The sequence below is a fragment of the Microtus ochrogaster genome, chromosome 21 (assembly GCF_000317375.1).
Source record: "Microtus ochrogaster isolate Prairie Vole_2 chromosome 21, MicOch1.0, whole genome shotgun sequence".
NCBI lineage: Eukaryota > Metazoa > Chordata > Mammalia > Rodentia > Cricetidae > Microtus > Microtus ochrogaster.
In genome coordinates this window covers 19,665,866-19,686,726 of record NC_022022.1, presented here as the reverse complement: position 1 = coordinate 19,686,726, position 20,861 = coordinate 19,665,866, and the positions used below count along the sequence as shown (strand labels likewise).

General features: G+C 39.9%; 1 protein-coding gene across 2 annotated transcripts in view; it reads left to right on the top strand.

Annotated features, from left to right (window-relative positions):
- Positions 1-20,861, top strand: part of Usp53 (ubiquitin specific peptidase 53) — a 56,201-nt gene that overhangs the window by 5,935 nt on the left and 29,405 nt on the right. Inside the window, exons 2-4 of one of the 2 annotated variants that reach the window (XM_005357227.2) lie at positions 10,571-11,231; positions 17,241-17,333; positions 18,651-18,785. In XM_005357227.2, coding sequence (XP_005357284.1) covers positions 11,088-11,231; positions 17,241-17,333; positions 18,651-18,785 — 372 coding nt within the window. In that variant the 5' untranslated portion in view covers positions 10,571-11,087. Of the gene's footprint in view, positions 1-10,570; positions 11,232-17,240; positions 17,334-18,650; positions 18,786-20,861 lie in introns of those variants that run through there. The other variant, XM_013350052.2, reaches the window with a different exon arrangement.

Below are 20,861 nucleotides of genomic sequence, written 5' to 3'. Positions count from 1 at the left end.
AAAAAGGAGTGGACAGTTGCTGAGTTGTGCAGTAAATTGGTGAAACTCAAAGAGTTTGTTCAATAGAAATAAGTGTACAATTTCATTTGTGTGAAATTCCAGAAAATTAAAATTGTGGGAACAAAAAGCAGATGCATACTTGCTTCAGTTGGGTGTCATAGTTCTCTATTGTGGTGTAACAAATTACCACAAATTTAGCAACTTAAAATAATTCCTATTCATTCTTTTAGCTTTTAGTGAGCCAGTCCAGATGGATTCTACAAGGTCTCTGTCCTGTGTTGTCCAAGGCTGAGGTCAGAGTGTGGCGTGGGTAGGCTTCTGGCTGGCAGAGTCCTCAGGGAAGAATCTGCTAACAGGCAGATTGTTTTCCTTGTAGGACTAAAATCTCCGGTCTTTGGTCTTAAAGGCTCCCCACAGTCCTCATGTGGGTGCCACATCCTTGCTGCCCTACAGGAGTGAAATCTGCCCACCTTCTCCTCACTCCCCACAAGCTATAGAAAGCCCTCTTTGCTTTTAAGAGCTCCTATCATTAGACTGGCCCAACTCCAACTCCCCCCCCCCAAAAAAACCCTCAAAACTCCTGTCATCGTCCGTGTCATAAAACACAAATACCATCAGTGGATTGCGTCTTGCCTGTCTTCATGTTTTGGAGAGCAGGGTGTACACTGTGTAAGGATGTGTATGTGTGTTTATGCATGTACATGTGTGTGTGAACATTATTTTACTTCCGCCCTCTACACTGGCAAAGGTTATGACTATGAAGAGGCTTGAGAGAGCTATTGGGGATCAGAAACATTTGGTCGTGGTAGTGATTGCATGTCAAACGCCCTCAGCTGTGCGCTAGAGGAATGGATTTTAGTGAGTAACCATGATTCAGAAAAGCAGGCTAGTTTTTAAATCCTGGATTTAAAAATACTGATAGTGAAAAGAAGTTGATACTAGTATCTTCCAAACTGCTTTAATTTTATCTTATTGAATACTATACTGGCCATAGTATACACAGCAGAGAAAAATCATATATATATATATGTATATATACATACATATATACATATACATATATATATATATATATATATATTAGTGTGTAAAAGGATTGGGATTAATATGAGGTAAGAGTAACAGCCAACCCAGCCTTAGGGCGTCTTTTAGGGTTGGAGTCCCTGTAGTTTGCTTGGTTTTTGCTGCTCAGCTGTTGGACCTGGAGATGGTAAAGCCAGACATTGCTAGCACCTTCAACTTCCTGCTTCATATGCTTTGCTGATTTGCCTTCTGAAGGGTACCTTGTATTCCTTCCCTTAGCAGTCTGTCGTCTGCTGCTCTTGCCCAGGACCTTGGTATTTCTCACACATTCCTGGACCAACCTTCCGATTTGTTGCTCTTATGCACGTACTCCTTTACATAGCTATCATTAGTCAATCATAAAATGTTCATCTATTATAACTAGCCATTTACCTCAAGTAGTGCCACAGTCCTGATGTGAAGTTTGCCAGTTTGATGGGTATATAGTGTGTTTCAGTTTGTGAAATTCCAAGGAGTGTGTGTTTGTTACAATTTAGTCTTCTCCATTTGTTGATGTATAGTCTTAGCCTATTTTCCACTTGTAAACTTGTTTTGTTTGTAGCCTTCAGCAGTTCCTTGTGTGTTTTATTGGTTGTAGTTATTGCAACCTTGTCTCATTTCTTTTTGGAGAGAAGGATTGTTTTCTTATTTTTTTAGTCTTTTGATTTATATTCAGTCTTTTGTTTTCTGTTGCATTCAGAACTTCACATTTTAGCAGCATTTAAGCTTGATATATATTGCTTTGTCATCGAGTTCTATATATTAACCTCACATTTTATCACTTAAACTGTTGGCTTGTTGTTTACTTCTAACTCCTAAAACAATTCTCCATGACAATTTGATATTGAATTTACTGAGAGTCCCTTTAATTTTGCATAATTCTAACATTATTTTATTACATTTCTTGAGATTTAGTTTATCTTTTTGCATTTGTGAACACACAAACGCACACACACACACAGATACCTTTATGAATTATATAAATGTACCTAGCCTAGAATTCATAGTTATTTTTGGCACAGGATTTTTCTCTCTTTTTCCCCAGGTTGAGCAACTCTATTTCAAATAACAAATGAAATTGCTTGGATGTTCATTCACATAAAACATACATGTTCTCACACTTCATTGCTTATCAAATGGGATCATTGTTACATAAAAGCACTGTTGCTTTGTTTTTTTCTTTAATTTGGTCCCAAGGTCTCTCTGGAGAGTGGCTGTAAACAAGCCCTGGCCTGAAAAGGTTTAGGTGATTTGGGTACTTTTGTTCTGGAGTATACCCTAGTGTCTGAGCACCCAGGCCCCGTGTGGAACTAGGTGTTCCTCTCACTTGGAAGTTACTTACAACAGGGACTTTTGTGGCTCTTGCTCAGCCTGTGTCCAATTTCGGATAGCCATTCCCTCACAGAGCTCTAAGAGGGAAGGCAGGCAGCTTGGAGTCTGTTTAGACAGAGAGGCTCAAGGAATATCTTCCACCTCAGAGAAGAGGGCCAGCAGGAAGGAGAGGTGTCTCTAAGTATGCACCCCCACTAGTGGGTGAGGAACAAGAAGGGAGGACCTGTGGATTCAAACCTTGAGAGGAGTTCAGGATGCTAGCTAGTGGTGTATACCAGAGTTTGTCCAGTAACATTTTTTGGAGCAGCGTGCCACAACTTTACACACACCACAGCTTTGAGGTGAGCATGCCATTTAGCTGCTCAGTCTTTGCGGAGTCTCAAGTTCATTGGATCTGGCCACCCCATAAGAAAGTGGCTGGCAGGAGGCCACTGTATAGGGCAGATAAGGACCTGTATCTACCACACTGATAAGGTGGGAGGAGATTAGAGAGTTAGAGCAGTGGAGGATAAAGAAGCACCGCCTCTCTTAGAAGAAAGGCCATACATGTTGAGAGGGGATGCGGAGCCTCTGCAGATGCCTTGTTAGGCTTGTGTGTTTCTGCTGAGGGTGCCTGCTTTTGTTTCCTTCATTGTGTACTGCTGCTGCTCAGTACACAACGCTCAGTATTGGGGTGGTGGGTGTTGAAGTTTTTGTCATTGTTGTGGATTTGTGTATGTGTGTGTGTGTTGTATGTATGTGTCACATGTGTGTGCTGGTGCCTGTGGAGACCAGAAGAGGGCGTTAGGTACCCTGGAGCTGTTGTTATAGGCAACAGTTATGAACTACATGGCTGGGGCACTGGGAACAGAGCTCTGCTTCTGAAAAAGCAGCACGTGTCCCAGCTGCTAAGCTGCCTCTCCAGCCCTGTATGTCTTATATTTTAAATTTTAATGCTTGTTGGCAGTTAGATATTGCCAGAAGGCATGATAGTAGTGTGTGTGTGTTGTTTCCTGGACGCCGAGAACTGAACAACCACACAGAAACTATATTAATTATAACATTGTTTGATCAATGGCTCAAGTGTATTTCTAGCTAGCTCTTATGTCTTAAATTAACCCATTTCTGTTATTTTGTATTTTACCATGAGGCTCGTTTTGTTACCTCTTGCTTCTTGGGCTGCTACATGGTGTCTGTCTCCTTAAGCAGCTACATGGCATCTCTTTGACCCTGCCTACTCTCTATAGCTCTTCCAGCCTGACTATATTCTGCCTTGCCATTGGCCAAAGCGGCTTTACTCATTAACCAATAAGAGCAGCACATATACAGAAGGAATCCCATATCATCTACCCGTTTCTGTCTAAATAAAAAGTAAGGTTTTAACTTTAACATAGTGAAATTACATATGACAAAACCAGTATCAAGCAAGAATTACTCTTACACTGTTTAGTCTATTTGTTTCTAGAAAGTTTCATATCTAATTTATCTTTCATCATAACTAAGGAAAACTATAACTACCTGTCTTCAACTCTTCAAAGATCCCAGAAAGATATAATATTACCTAAGTAACCAGGAAGTGCATTGTAAGCAACTTCCAAAGCTCTAGAATTGACAGAGACATCTCACTGCCTGGACAGTCACCCAAAATTCTTCTGTAACATTGGGGCATCCATCTTCAGCCTACAGGCCCATAGTATCGGCATCCGGTATTTTCCATGAAGCAGGAAATTTGAAGATCTGTTCTACCTGTAATGGCAAAGTTCATAAGATGTTTTCTTCTGTGTCCTACAGAATGTCTGGCAGTTTCTTCTGTGAAGCGGGAACTCTGAAGGACCATTCCATCTTTTGGAAAGTTCAGCAGTCACTTTTCTGTGGGTCCTGCATGTCCAGTTCATACAGTATACCATAAAGCAGTCCAGGCAAGATCAGTTTCTTACCTAAATGGCTAGCCTTATCACATTGAAGGCACATTCCATAACAAGTTTTTTTGATGCCCATCAATCTCTCTGAAGTAATTGGTGCTGCCAGGAGCAGACATGTCTCACTGTTGAGAAAAGTTTAGGTTATTAAAACATTTTAAATGCCATATTCTGTAGGTCTTTGAAGTGTTGAAGATTATCTAACTGAAATATATCTCTGCGTGTCTAGAAAATCTAACTAACATGACTATAAGTTTGGCTATTATAAATGACTATCTATTACCCTGTTATTTTAAATTATACATTACATTTTTAAATGAGCATCATAAACATTAATACCTTAAACAAGAGTAGAAATATACATATAACAAAACCGACCTTAAATTTGTATCAATAAACCTGCAAAGTATTCATTTCTTTATCATACCCTTTTTTTTCTTTAGAAAGACCTTGACTGTGATCATTAACTATTTATAATCAACCCCTTTTAAATGAAAACAAACATTTATAAACAATATTTGGAAATTTGGGCATTGTTCTCTAGACTTCTTCCTGCTGATTGGGGGTGCTGTTAATCAGATCTTTCGTGGAGTATCCTGTGTAGTTGATCTATTGCAGCCAGCAGTCCTGAAGCTGTCATGGATGTTAGACCTCCTGGGCCATCACTTCAGGGGGTCTTGTTTGATCAAACCATATTAGCCAGTAAGAAATCCACAGCTTTCTATCCTCTGTGGAAGCAAAAGCAGAACCACTTTTCCTGAGACTTAAATTTTGAAGTCAATATATCTTTAAAATATATATGTTGGTTTAGCTTAGTAGCTCATACAATGCAATGCCTTTCTGTAGTTAACTCATTTACAGTCAAAAAGTGGCATCTTCCACTCAGCTTGTTTTTGGTTTTTATCCATGTTTCATGTTACCAGTATTCTATTCCTTTTTGTGTTGATTAATATTTCATTGTATGACCACACAATATTTTGTTTATCCATTCATCCATCTGTTGATAGAATTTGGACAATTTCCACTTTTTGGCTATTATGAAGAGTGTGTTACTTCTCTTCTGCATCACCTCTTCAAGACTTACTTAGGCATAGATATAGGCTTCCATTTGGAATCAACTATCTTTCATTCTTTTGATGAATTTTGTCAATAAATTTCCAGCAACTACAGTTTTCTGTCACATTGGTGTGAGGCTTACCATGCTTGGAAATGAAGGTTATGTTTCCTTCATGATTTGGGGCTCATGTTTGGATATGAAGGGCTATTTAAAAATGTAGTTTATTTTCCTTGTGACCTATGATAATTTAGCATTGGGAAGCAATGGATCTTTGAAAATTAGGTAACATTTGACTTTGAGTCCAGTTCTGGCACCACTATCAGAGGGAGAATGCCTATCTCTTTTCTATTTTTAACTCAACTACTTAGTCTTTTTGTTTTATATTTTTGCTTGGATTAATTTTAGTACTTTATATTTTGCTATGCACTTATCTGGATCTTTAAATTTTTAGCACTATTTTTAGACATTCTTTTACAATGTTTTCACATACATATCTATGATCTTTTCTCCTTTATCAGTTCTACTGGTTTTATATCTCCCTTCTCTTTAATCAGCCTCGTGAAGATACTTCTAGTGTAGTTTTTGCAGAAACTAAGTTTGATTTATTTTCCTTTTGACAATTTTTTTCTACTTCTTCATTTTATATTTGAACTTTAAGTCACCTGTTTTGCTTGCTTTCACCTCTCAAGTTGAACTCTGAAATTCTTACCTCTTTCTAGAAGTATTTACCTTTTCTTTCTAGGAATCATTCTTGAATTTGAGTATATTTATGCTTCTTGACTTTTAAATCATGCTTAATGTGTGTGTGTTTGCATTGCTTTTTAGTGCTTTGCATGAGAACTTAAAACTATTTTAGTAATTCTTTTATAGTTTTATACCATACCACCCAACTGTTCCTCTATCTACCCCCTCCCCACTTATCCAGACCAATTTGTGTTGCTGTTTTCAAGCCCATCAAGACCAATTTGTGTTGCCCAAATATTTTTGCATGTGTGATCTTCCTTTGGAGTGTGATCTACTTTTCAGGGGCTGCATTCTTAGAAGAAACCGACACTCCCTCTCCTAGAAGCTATCAGTTTTCAGTAACTCCTCAGCTAAAGTGGAGTTTCCTGTCCAACTCCCTCTCCATTGTGGATTTGATATGGCTTGGACTTTCAGAGGTCTTGTGTGTTCTCTCTCAGTTACCGTGCATATATTCATATGTATAGCTTCCCTGCACTGTCCAGAAGACACTGTTTGCTTTAAGTCATAGACTGCATCTGGTTCTTTAACACTGTCTTCCACAGTGATCCCTAAGCCTTTGAAGAATGGGGAATATATATTCCATTTAGAGCTGAGTATTCTGGTCTCTTAATCTTTATAGTTGGCCAGTTTTGGCCTTTGTGTTAATCCCATCTACTACAAACATAAACTTCTCTGATGGGGGTTGAGAGATAAATCAGTCTCTGGGTATAGCCTGAACTTATTAATCACAAATATTTTCTTCTCTTTCATTCAAATTTTTTGTGACCTATCTTTTCAATTTTTTGTTTTTAATTTACAGATTATTGTGAACTAGTTGATACTATGTTGTTTGTCTTAACTCTGTTTTTTCATTCTCTATTGTCTTGGTTAGGGTTTCTGCTGCTATGAAGAGACACCATGACCACAACAATTCTTATAAAGGAGAATATTTAATTTGGGTGGCATACAGTTCAGAGGCCTAGTCATCATGGTGGGATATGGCAGTGTGCAGGTAGACATGGTGCTGAAGAAGGAGCTGAGAGTCCTACATCTCATTCCACAGGCAACAGGAAGTAGACTGACTCTACAGGGTGCAAAGGAGGCCTCAAAGCCAGCCCCCACAGTGACACACCTACTCCAAGGCCACACCTCCTGATAGTGCCACTCTCTCTGAGCTCATGGGGGCCAATTATATTCAAACTATCACATTATGTTATTGGAGGGCTCAGTTCCCTACCTGTTTTTGTTTGTTGTTAGTTTTTTGCATATTTATGTAGTTAGAATCAGAGAGAGAAAGAGAGAGATTTCGCATATATATTTACACCTCTGCACGCATGTGGCAGTGAGAGGACAACTTAGGTGAACTGTTTCGTTCTTCCCACCATGTGTCCAACTGCTAAGCCATCTCACTGGCCTGCATCTGCTCTGTTCACGTTTTCTGAGGAGTACCGAGTCATAAACTAGCCCTGTTTGTGCTGAAGCAGGTGACAAGGCTCTAATATGTATGTGAGCTGATTTCAGGAGCAGAGGAGGTGGAGGGACTTCATGAAGTCTGGGAATTTATTCCTAAGGGGCTTTTATTGCCTGCTAACAGGAGTGGTGCTCTAGAGTAATCTGTGTAGTGGGGGCAGGACAGAGCACAAAGGGGCTGTGCCTGTTCTTGCTACCACTTCATAAACAGGTTTTCCTGTAATACAGTCTTGATGGAGACTCTCCCAGATGGCCCTGGATATCGGTACTTTCCTGTATTTGTACTGTGTGGCTTGAGAGTTCTCTGGAATAGAAAGGTTACAACTAGAAATGTCTTTCTTGGTCCGTGGTATTTGAGGTTCTCCATCGCTTTAACTGCTGTCTCTTTCCTCCTCAGGAGCCAGTCACTTTTGATATTCTCAGACTTTCTCCCTGCTTTTCGTTACAGCTGACTTTTGTTTACTCTTTAGGGATAGGTTAGACCAGTGGTTCTCAACCTTCCTAATGCTGCAACCCTTTAATGCAGTTCCTCATGTTGTGGTGACCCCCAACCATAAAATTATTTCATTGCTACTTCAGAACTGTAATTAGGCTGCTGTTATGAATCATAATGTAAATATCTGTGTTTTCCAGTGTTCTTAGGTGACCCCTGTGAAAGAGTCATTTGACTCCCAAGGGATCACAACTCTCAGTTTGAGAGCTACTGAGTCAGAAGACAGCACTGAACACATACATTCCTGTTTGACATCTTATGTAGGAATGGAAGGCACAGTATTTTTAAAGTATCTGTGTCTGTGCCCCTCACAAACCTGAGTTCTTAAAAGGGAGTAATTGCTTCACATATCTTACTTCATGGCATAGAATTGGTGACAATGAGGTTTTGTTGAAAGAATATAATTTTAAAATGATTTCTCATTAAAAACAGAAATGTATGGGCTGTGGAGATGAGTTAGTGATAAAAATACTTTCTGTACAAGTGTATAGACATAAGTTTGAATCTCCAGAACCCACATAAAAGTTGAACAGGTAGCACAAGTGTCTAATCCTCATACTCTTACACAGCTGAGAGGCAGAGACAGGGGAATTCCAGGAAGCTCGCAGGCTAGCTAGTCTGGCCTACATAGCAGAAAAACAATGACGAGACTGTCTCGAGCAAGGCAGAAAGCTCAGACCAAGACCAGAGGTTGTCCTCTGACCTCTCTGCCCATATCATGGTATGTGAATGCACACACACACACACACACACACACACACACACACACACACACACAATTTAAGGTAAGAATTAAAAATGCTGCTGTACTAGTTACTTTCTATTGTTGTGATAAGACACCATGACCAATGCAGCTTATAGAAGGAAGGGCTGGTTTCGGATTGCAGTTCCAGAGGGATAGGAGTCCATCACTATCATGATGTGGTAGTGAACAGGCAGCATGTGCACAGAATCAGCAAGGTTTCATCTTGATCTGCTAGTAGGAGGAGAGAGAGCTAACTGGGGTGAGATGGGCATTTGAAACCTCAGAGCCCTCCCTCAGTGACACATCTCTTTCAACAAGTCCACACCTCCCACTTCTTCCCAACTGGAAGAAGTTCTACCAACTGGGGACCAAGTATTCAAACATGTGAATTTATGAGGGCCATTCTCATTTAGAGCTCTATTAAAGTTGTAAAACCATGACTGAGTTTATTAGAAACAGTATATATGATGTATTTCAGGATTATTTAGATCTCTTTAAGAGGAGTTTGCAAACTTAGAGAGTTAAGTAGAGGAAACAGCTAACATACTTTATAATTTTAAAAATATTTAATTCATTAAGCAGGACAATTACTGTTACCCCATTTGTGAGGTGAGCAAGTCTTGACTCTGGGATGGGAAGAATTTATCTGAGACCAGGCAGCTGATAAGCTGGCCTGGAAACAAGGTCTGTTGGGTGAGTCGTTAGAGACTGGTGTCTTTCTTCTTTCTTCTTTAGTGCTTTGTTACCAAGTGGGTATTTGATCAGTGATAGTAGGCTGACCCAGTCGCTCAGCTGTGTGTGCTCTGAAGATAGAATTCGGTGACTTTGACCTAGAGTTAACACAGCGTCTGTTGCGACCCTATGCAGTCGCTTTCCTATCGTCCCTTTGCAGTATGCTTTCCTCTCTAGCATCTGTCTGGTTACACTGGTCTTCTTTATGTTCCTCCACCAGACCAGATTCGATCCAGGTAATTACCTGCAGTCACTGCTCACACAAACTGGGTCCTTGCCAACCGCTGGCTTTCCCTCCTTCAAATCTTGATGTAGATACAAGCTGCTTAGTCATTTCTCAACATCCAGCTTAAAGTGTAAGGTACACATCCTATCCTGCTACCCGACCCTTCCCCAGTTAAGGCTGCTAGTGCCCTCTATAATTTAATGTGTTGTCATTGTATGAAGCATTGTCTGAACTTCATTGTGTAGGTTCAGTGCTCAGTACAGTACATGGCTTGGTACAAATTTGTTAAATGAAAGAGTGCAAGGAGGAAATTCAGTTGATTAAAGAAAATGCTGATAGCAAGAACTTGTTTTTAATTCAGGAGTTGAAACTTTAAAGTCCATTAAAACAGAAGCATACATTTGTTTAAAAAAAAAGAAATACCTTACTAGAGATATTTATTTACTCTGCCTAGTTTATAATTATAATATTAATTTACATAAACTCTAATGTTCTTAGAAAACGTCTGCTTATAGATTACGTATTTATTTAATATAATAATTTATTATTGGCAAGTACAGAATACCACTACACATCTAATTTACTTTTTGTAGAGAACATTTTTCTTAGGAAACCTTCCTCTTAGCATTGCAGTCTTGTGATAGGTAGTGATTATTGTCCTATCAACTTAAAAAACATTCTAAATGACATGTTTTCATTTTTGTATTTCAGAATGCTATTCTAATCCTTCTGATGATGAGTTGTAATTCTTTATTCAGTGATTATATGAAATAATAAGTGAGAAAGTTTTGATCAACTTTTATTTAAACATTTCTTTTCTCTTTTTTTGTAGACTTGCTTTGAGGTCATGCTGATGAAATATGGAGTCACCTTTGATAAATTCACCTGGATCAGAGAAAAGCTGCGTTGTTAGAGAAACAAAGAAAACATGCCCAGAAGAACCCCACAGATGCCAGCTCTGCACCTTGCACCTTCTCTATATATTTTTAGCCCATCAGGACTAATGACTTAAATATTAAAGAAGATGATCCATTCATCGTATATTTTTAGCAGTTAAAATTATTTTCATCAATGTATAGAACTTATAAATTTTAAGAGTTATAAAACCTGTAAGGACTTGTTTAAAATACCTTGCTTTTTAGCACGGAGAACTTCAACATTTACCTTGATTTATCAAAGTCCTGAGAAATGTAGACCATCAGGGAAGATATGGACTTAGAAGCATACAGTCTTATTGTGGATTACAGTGGGTTTAAGCAGACCACTCAAGACATCACCCATTTTGTCGTCCAAAGGAACACCGCATAAGCTTACTACTTAGCTTGAATGCAAAAGAAGTTGCTTGAAAAATGGCCTGGGTAAAATTCTTACGGAAGCCTGGTGGTAATCTTGGAAAAGCCTATCAGGCTGGAAGTTTGCTGTCCCTAGCCCCTACTGTCGGCTTGTTAAACGAGCCAGGACAGAACAGCTGCTTTCTTAATAGCGCTGTACAGGTGAGACCGTTCGTTCCTTGTTTCTTCTGTTAAAGACATTTAAGGGCCCTCTTGTGTAATGATTCTTTTATTTCTTCATTAACTGCAGTGACTTCCAGTATTGGGCTGTGTGCTGGGGGATGTGCACCCATTCACATACCCATGAGCATGCAGGTGCACGTGTGCACATGCAGAGGTCAGAAGTCAGCACCAGGGGTCATTCCTCAGCTGCTTTCCACCTCCTTTTTGGAAGCATGGTCACTCCCTGGACTGCAGCTCATCCGTTCAGCTAGGCTGGCTTGACTGAGCTTCAGGGAGCTGCCTGCCTCTCCTCTTTCCCCAGCACTGGCTACATACATGCTACCATAACTGTTTTCTACACGGGTCCAGGGATCTGAACTCAGGTCCTCAGGCCTGCATGACAAGCACTTTACCAACTGAGCATTCTGCTCAGCCTTGGAATACCTCCTGTCACTTTTAGTGAGACACAAGATAATCTCGCTGAACATTTTGGTTTTTATAATAATTGGAAATGATATTTCTCCAAAGAATGATACTTTTGTTCTGATGTAAAGAAAATTTTTATTCACAATGCTTAATAGATTAAAAATATTTTTAAATGAACATTTTTGTTTTATTTAGCTAACACTCTCCTGCAGTATTTTTTAAAAGTAAGTCTAGTATACATCCCAGTAGATGGGATAAAAAGAAACAAGCTGCTTAGGTTAAAATAATACGGATTTATTTTACTTCAGTAGCTCAGCTCTCTTCACCTCCCAGTGACCCTTAAACTGCCTCTGAAATCATAATTTGAGTATCACTGTTTTAGATTAACGAACAGTTATTTTCTCTATTTCACACCTTTTAAGAAATTATTTCAATAACTGTAAAATTTGCTCTCTTAAATAATCTTTCTTTTATATAGTATGTTTTTGCTTTCTGTCAGCCCCAGATGTTTTCTTCCGAACACTAAGGTAGAGAGCGGCAGATCCAGTGTAGTGAACAGACACACCTGTGATGCACACCTGTGATGTGTCTCATGCTCCACGCTGAGTCACCTGTTCTCAGTGGCTCTCCACTTGGAGCACATGTCCCCCGAACGTTCCTTAGCGCACCCACTCACCCACCCAGGAAGGGGAGCCAGAGGCTTTAGGAAAACACTGATTCTGGTTCACTTTGGACCTCAAACAGCAATGTTCTGCCCAGCTTAGGCATTCTGCTGGCACTATTAAGAGAAAAGAAAATCCTTGTTGAATGGCAGTGGATATGAGGAAATCCAAGCTCCAGATGCTTTCATTGGATCCAGCTGTCAATTCAGGTCTTTTCCTGTTTTCTGCTTTACGTTTTTCCTTTTCTTTAGTTTCCACAATGTGTGTGTGTCGGGGGGGGGGGGGTTAGGGAGACAAAAGTTGCTACAAAAACAAATTCCAAGTATGGTAATGTTCATAGTCAAGAAATTATTCTCTTGGTAACATACTTTCTTTTTAAATGGACATTCCATGGAACTTTGCCATAAAGACCATTTTTCTATATAGTGTTTGTTTATGGTACTTCCTACTACATTAAATGGAACCATGTTTCAATGCAGAATTTTTTTTCTGTTTAAACGACCTTTGCTAGCATTTTTTTTTAAATAGAGCTGGCTTGTTAATAATGTATTATTCTAGTTTTTGTGTGTTTGAAAAAACATACTTCATTCCTATTTGAAAGATTAGCAGATTAAAGCTGCCTGTGGTCGTGCATGCCTTTAATCTCGCTTCTTTTGAGGTAGAGACAGGAAGATCAGGACTTGGAAGACCAGCCTTAGGTGTGTCTCAAATGGGGGAGACGATATGGACTCCCTGGTGCCTCCTGATAGTTTTCTTTCTGTACACTCATAGTTTCTATTGAAAACAGTTGTTCTAGTTTTTGCTTTTCTGTATGTCATGTCCTGTCCTGTGGCCCCTCTTCAGGTTTTTCCTTATCCCTGGTTTATAACATTGTGTCTCTACAGGTTTCTTGACGTCATTCATGGTTGAGCTTGTTGAGTCTCTTGAAGCTGTCAATTTGTAATTTTTATTTGGAACTCATTTACTATTATTGGTTCAAGTTGCTGTCCTGTTTGTCCCTTCTGTGGAGGACTCCAGTTTCATACATGTGGTTTGAAGTACCCACAGCGCATGCATGTACTCACATGCTGTTTGGAGTGACACACAGCTCATGCACGCCCTTCTTAGTCTTCCTTCCTCCGTATCATTCTGTGTTGTTCGTCTCTATATCTCCAAGTCTTTGTTTTTGCAATGTCTAATCTGCTATTTGTCATACTACATTTTTTATCTTAGACATTGATTTTCATTAGCAAATAATTAGGTATGTGTCTTCATGTCTCAGAATCATGTGTTCAGTCTTTACCTTTAGCCTATGAATTGTTTTCCTGTGCTTGTCTACTAATTTTGCCCTTTATATAAAAGATAGTTTTATATTTTGAAGTTCTGGTTGTGTGTGTGTGTGTGTGTGTGTGTGTGTGTGTGTGTGTGTGTGTAGGGCATGTCACAGAAGTTTCACCTTGTGGGGTTATAGATATTTTAGGATACCTAAAGATAATTTTGAACTTTATTCTGGGGCAATATTAATTTATTTGAAAACAGTCTGATCATTTTGTTCATGTTTCTTGGACAGGGAGTTTTAGTTACTCCTAACATTAATGTACTTCCAGACACTTCTTTTCTTTAGCCAGTGCTCTGTGCACTTGAGTTTTCTGTCTTGACTCTTGGTGGCTATGTGGAGAGGTGCTGGTGGCGAGGTCTCATCCTGGTCCTCCCATGAGCTCTCAGCATGATTCCTTCTAGTTTGGATGTTTCCTTTTCTGGCCCAGGCTGACTTCCGCATTGTTCTTACTGGAATACTTGGAGGGGGCCTGTGCAGTCCAGGGTGAGACCCAGCATCACTCTGTCCTGCTTGCTCTAGCAGCCTCCAGTGTGAGATGTTGCTGTAGGCTGATCTGCAAAGCCAATTCTCATCCACAAAACTACTACTCAGGCAGACTTTCTGCCAGAAAATACCTTGTTAAGAATCGGCTTCATGACTGTTTTAAAGCCTGCTCAGAAATTGATTGAAGAATACATCTTGTAAGGCTGTAGCAACTTCAGATGCACCTATGAAAAGATATGGGTCAGAGTAAGGCTTCTATACCAGTTCTCAGTTGTCAGTGTATTTTTATAGTGTTTCAAAGTGAGGAATATGATCAAAGTGTATATTCCTTTGTTAAACTTACTGTGTGTATGAATTTTAGGGGATACGTAAACTGTCGAAATGTAAAAAGACCACACATTTTTTAGGATTCATGTTAAATAACTACATGCAAGAAATTAAAAAAGAGTATATGCCACTAATTAATTAAAAAAGAGTATATGTCACTAAAAACTAATTAGTTCAGCAGTTAGCTGAGACTTATTTTATCAGGCAATAGACTGTATCTTATGAAAGAAGATAAGGATGAATTATAATTAAAGTAATTTTGTGATAAGGACTTTAAGGCTTTATACTAGTATGTTGAATACAGGAAGGATTATTTTTTTTATAAATTTCATATATGTATACAATATAGTCTTATATCCATCCCTCACTCCCTCCCTTCAATTTCTCTGGGACTCCCCAGCTTGTCACCTCCCAGTTTCATATCATAGTGGTGGCGTGGAGGTTGTTGTTATTCTACCCTCATCCCCTCCTCCTCCGTCCAAATAGTACTGCACGTATGTACATGGATTTAGGCCTTTCACTCTGGCATAAGCAACCCACTAGAGGCCTCTTCTCCCTCAAAGTGACTTTTCCTCAGCAGCCATCAGTGTCAAGAGCTCCTTTGCTGGGGGGTGTGGTCTCAGTAGCTCCTTCCCTATTCATGCCAGAATTTTTACTGGCTTGATCTTGTAGATCTTCCTTGCAGATAACCACAGGTCCTGTGAAATGACATTTGCCCAAACTTGTCATATCTAGAAGTCTGCACTTCAGAGTTCTCTTCATCTGGCAGCTTAGTACTAACTATTGTTTACAGTTGGTACATTGACCAGATACTGAGTCTCTGCATTAATTGTTACCTACTGCAAAAAGAAACTTCTGTGAGAGCAGCACTAATCTGTTGCGTACAAACAGATTTGGAAGTTAATTTGACAACGTAACCATTTAATATGAGTTTTCCTTCCCCTAGAGCCTGTGATATCCCTAGTCATGACAAACTTCTGACAAGTTTACAGAACCAGACTTGAAATGGAGCAGACCTTGTAGCTAATCAGAAAACAGTTGGTTACTCTCATAACTGTTATGCTGTTGTTGCACAAGTGCATTCAGTGTGGCAGACAGATCACTATTGTAACTGGAAGGATCCAGAAAGGCCACTGTCGATGTCTTTTCTCCCCTTGTTAGCATGCGTGGTACCTTCCAGCACTCTGAACGCTAGCCAAGGGGGAGAGGGTTTCCTAGTCTGTCAGGTTGATTTCTCTGTGTCCTGCAATGGAAGTGGGTGGTGTCTTCAGCAGGTACCATCTTATCATCTGGTTATGGCGGGCAACCAAAAGCAATGATAATATTATGCCTACGTGTTCTGGGGTGCCTCTGGCTCCCTGACCAATCGGTGGAAGGGAGATGCCCATGCCTGGCACTGAGATTGGCATTAAGTAATCACTTTGGAGGCCCACTGATGGAGGATACTTCAACTCTTGAAACAACATGAAAGACATTGGTTTTATGAACAGAAGCTAGAGTATGTCTTATTCACTGAATAATCTAAAACTTTTTCGTGACAAAGCATACAGTTAAAACATGCTTAGCATGTTAGTACTCTGATAAATTCTTTGAGTTAGAAGCAAAGTTATATTTAATAGCTAACATTTGCTGTGCACTTACTATGAATTCGATCCCTGTCTGACTGTTACATATACCATTTCCTTTAACCTTTACAATGCTTGGCGATAGATGCTACAGTAAACATTTGTCTGTCAGTTCAAGAGCTGCTCAGAGCTGGAGCCCAGGACTCTGCCTTCGGAGCTTGTGTTATTGGACATTTTGCTATTATTAATCTTCCTCGTCTTGGTTGAGACCTTTGAAAATGGATATCAATCTTGTATTTTTGTGATATGCTAAGAGATAATATGTAAGAAAGTTAAATACTACCAAGTGTTTTGCAAAACATTCATTTTGTTTTTACTTAACCTTTTACTAATATCTTGTTCTTTTGTCAAGAATTTAGATGTTTGAAGTTGGTTTTTATAAGTTATATTACCTGAAGAAATTACTAAAAGATGCAGGGAATCTTGATGAACTTTTTTACAGTAATTACTTGTGTACCAGCTATGTGTCAGGCCCTGCTGTACACACCCTTTACATTTTGTTTATTTAATCCTCACAAGAACTGTATGAGACAAGTAACATTATTTATTTCACTGTGTAGAATTCAGGTTTTACAAACATGGCTTTTAGGTAGTGGACTGATTTATTTCAACACTGACACTTGGCTGTCTGCCTTTCTCTTAGTAGCAAGTGTCTAAAGAGTAATTGCAGCAAATATACTCAGCTCGCTGCTCGACTTCCTCTTTACCATGCCCCCGTTGCCACAGGCCGCTTTCATTTAGTATGACCACACACATACCCATTCTTCTTGGCAGGACGCACTGACCACTATTTAGTACATCCTAGCTTTAAAGTCTAATTATACTTCCTTCCCAGACTTCCGGTGGTGCTAAGTATTATGACCTCTTCCTCTTTCATGTCTCAGCCAAGTTCTCCGTGTAGTGTCCCTTGTCTCCTGTCTGTCCTGACCCTTAACTGAGAACTTTGTTCTTGTGCTCTGTGCCTGCCGTGGCTTTTCATGTAAGTTGGTTGGAATTTCTTCTGTGTAGTCTTGTGCTTCCCATTGTTTCTAGTGGTTATGCAAGTCCATTTATGTACAGGGATTAAAGAAGTCATTTACTATTTTAATGCTTTTAAAATGTCAAAATATGCCCTTGTTTCATAATGAGAACAAGCTCAGTCTATTTTTCATTTAAATCTGTTTTTTAGGTTTTATGGCAATTAGATATATTCCGAAGAAGCTTGAGAGTTCTGACTGGACATGTGTGTCAGGGCGATGCCTGTATATTTTGTGCATTGAAGGTAACTATCTAGTAATTACTGTTGGTCCTCCAAAATTCTCATTTTCATAGCTGCTTCGTTTGGCTAGGGCTGAAGTTCATTGTCAAATGACATAGTTTTGAAAATGAATGCTTAAAATATCACAGGATTTTGTCTTAGATAATTAAAAATTGATATTTTAAGTAATATGAAACTGTTGAGAATACTTTGCTTTGTAGTTGCTGTTTATTCATTTTAAGGAATGTGTTTTCAACTGTTACTGACTTCAGGGTGCTGCTCTCATTACTGGCCTAATGCACTGATATAGCCTGGGTTAATTCACTGAGCACAATTTGTAACAATTCCTGTTCTTCCCACACTTGGGATATATAAGCAGGTAAATTTCAAGTTCAAGGCTGCCCTGAGATACATAGTGAGAGCCTATTAACATAACCAACCACAGAACCCCACTCCCTGGAACCTTCATAGCCTTTTGTGGGGTAGGAGACCATGTGTGTGCCAAATGTGGGGTAGGAGACCATGTGTGTGCCAAATGCAGAGTATGTTAGGTGAGAGAAAGAATGTGGATGGCCGAGGAGGAAACTGGAAGTACGAGGAGGTTGACATTTTCCTTGAGACCTAGGTGATGGCGTTCAGTAAAGGGCCTTGTGGGAGAAGAACCTTCCAGGTAGATTTAGAAACAACTTCAAAATGTTTCTCAATGAATACCAAAGAGGTCTGGACACAGAAGCGTTGCAAGCAAGAGAATGAGAGAGCTGGGGGGAGGGAGAAGGGAGAGAAGGATTTCAGAGGAAGGGGGAGTTCTGGCAGCTCCAGAATAGGGCTATTACAGAGGAGGGGAGGATGGCTCAGTTTGTTGTACAAGCATGAGGACCTGAATTTGGATATGCCTATAACTCCAGCTGGGAGTTGAAGGTGGGGAGGGTGACTTTGGGTGTCGGGTGTTTTCCTCAGTCATTCTCCATGTTGTTTTGAGGCAGGGTCCCTAGTTGGACATGGAGCTGTGTTTGGGGGAGTCAGGTTAGCCAGCTAGCTCTAGGGACTCCCTATCCCTGCCTTCTGCATACTGGGATTGCTTGCAGGCACTCTATGCCCACCCAGACTTTTTGTGTGGTTTCTGGGGATTCAGACTTTCAGACTCCAGTATCCAAGTGGGTGTTTTGCCTTCTGAGCCATCTCCTCAGTTCCCGGATAATTCACTTTGTATGGAATATCAGGACTGACTGTTCTGTATTCGTTTCTGGGTATGGTTATGCTCTCTTGAATTTCTCTGCTGTGAAATTATTAAAGTGTTTGTAATGTTGGCATTAGACCTACTGATGTACTTTTGATTTCTAGACAATATTTGCCCAGTTTCAACACAGTCGAGAAAAAGCACTTCCCTCAGATAACATAAGGCATGCTCTTGCAGAAAGCTTCAAAGATGAGCAGAGGTTTCAGCTTGGCCTCATGGACGATGCTGCCGAGTGCTTTGTAAGTATCTCTGACAAACGAGGTTACAGAAGTAGTTTTAATTCCTGATATGATGCAAATTTGAAGGCAAATAAAACATTATTAAGTGAAAAATGTCAGAACTGGTTAGTGTCTTTTTGTTGTTTATCCTCAAGATCGAATTTAAATCATTCTGTGTTTGATGTTGTATACTGGGTTTTGACTATTAACTGCTTTTTTTACTGCATGTTAGTTTATAAAAATATACATAGAATTCTTATATTTTTATATATAACTTATATATCAACCATCCAACTTTGTGTCTTATTTTGTTTTTAATGTTTCAAGACCCATTTGTGTGTATAGTTTTACTGGAGAGTGGTTGACTTACCTAACTTACTCTTGGAGGAAACTGACAACTGCCAAAAGCTACTGGCTGAGGGTGGAATTCTGTTCACATCTCCCCTCTCCATTGCTGAGACTTGATGTGGCTTCAGTTTGCTCAGGTTTTATTGTTCTATTAAAATCTCTGAGTTCATATGTGCAACTGCTCTGTTGTGTCCAAAAGACAATGTGTCCTTGTGGCTGTCCACTGTTTGTGGCTCTTATAGCCTTGACACCCTATCATTGATCCATGAGCCTCAGGACTGAGTTATCTTGATTGAAGGAGCCGTTAAAGGACTAGTGAGATACATGGCACGAGGGAAATTCCCAGGAATCCACGAGGATGACCCCAGCTAAGACTCTAAGCAATAGTGGAGAAGACACCTAAACTGCCCTTCCCCTATAATCAGATTGATGACTACCTTAATTGTCATCATAGAACCTTCATCCAGCAACTGATGGAAGCAGATACAGAGATCTACACTGGGATGTTGAACATTTTTAAAAAGTATTTCTTGCAGGGCGGTGGTGGCACACACCTTTAATCCCAGCACTTGGGAGGCAGAGGCAGGTGGATCTCTGTGAGTTCGAGGCCAGCCTGGTCTACAAGAGCTAGTTCCAGGACAGGCTCCAAAGCTACAGAGAAACCCTGTCTTGAAAAAAAAAAAAAAGAAAGAAAGAAAGAAAGAAAGAAAGAAAGAACCAAAAAGTGTTTCTCAGACTTTTTTTTTTTATCTTCTGAAAACTGTTTAGTTCTGTGCCCATTTTTAAATTGGGTTTTTTGCTTTTTTGTTTATTTTTTGATTTCTTTATATATTCTAGATCCTAACTCAGATGTATAACTAGTAAAGTTTTTTATCCCCATTCTGTAGACTGCCTCTTTAGTCGAGTGATGGTGCCCATTGCTTTACAGAAATGTTTTAGTTTCCTGAGGCCCCATTTGCTAATTGTTCTCTTAATGCCTGTGCTATTGGTGTTCTGTTTATAAGGTCTTTGCTCTGCTAATGAGTTCAAGTATATTTCCTACCTAGAACAGCCACAGACCTTCTGTACAGGCCTAGGATGCTCACAGTCAACCTCCAGGAGTCTAGAAAAGGCTGCAGGTAGTGGGTGCTGGTGGGATTGATGGTGACTGTGTAGGATCACTCTATGAAGAGGAAGGCCAGGAGTGGAGGGCTGGAAGGCAGGCGCTGGCTACAAGATCCTCAGCAAGCTTTGGGGGTAGGTGGCATTGCTGGTTTGACTCTAGTACTCTTCCCTGGAGAGAGAGTGTGGTCTTGGGTAGTAGGGATGCGTGGAGTTGGCACAGGAACCTAGAGCCTCCCTAGAGAGGAGACCAGGTGTTTGGGATGGAGATGGGTAAAGCTGGCCCAATGGGTGGAGTTGAGTTGTAATGGGAACCTATGTCTGACTAGGCATAGGTCAGGAGCTCTCAGAGTGGGTAGGTAAGAATAGTGCATGTTAGGACTCCCTGCCTGAAGGAGGTGTACCAAGGGTTATAGCAAGTAAAAGATCTATTCTTAGGGAAAAAAAGATTGCCATTTACTGATCCATGGTATAAATTTGAAATTTTATGATTTGTTGCAAAGGACATTGCATGAATTATGGTATAATTAAAGCCATTGAGTCCTGTAGTAATAGGAGCGGCGGGCTGCTTCCCGCCATTCGGCTAGCTTTACCCGAAATAATTACACGGACACTGTATTCTTTTAAACACTGCTTGGCTCTTTAGCT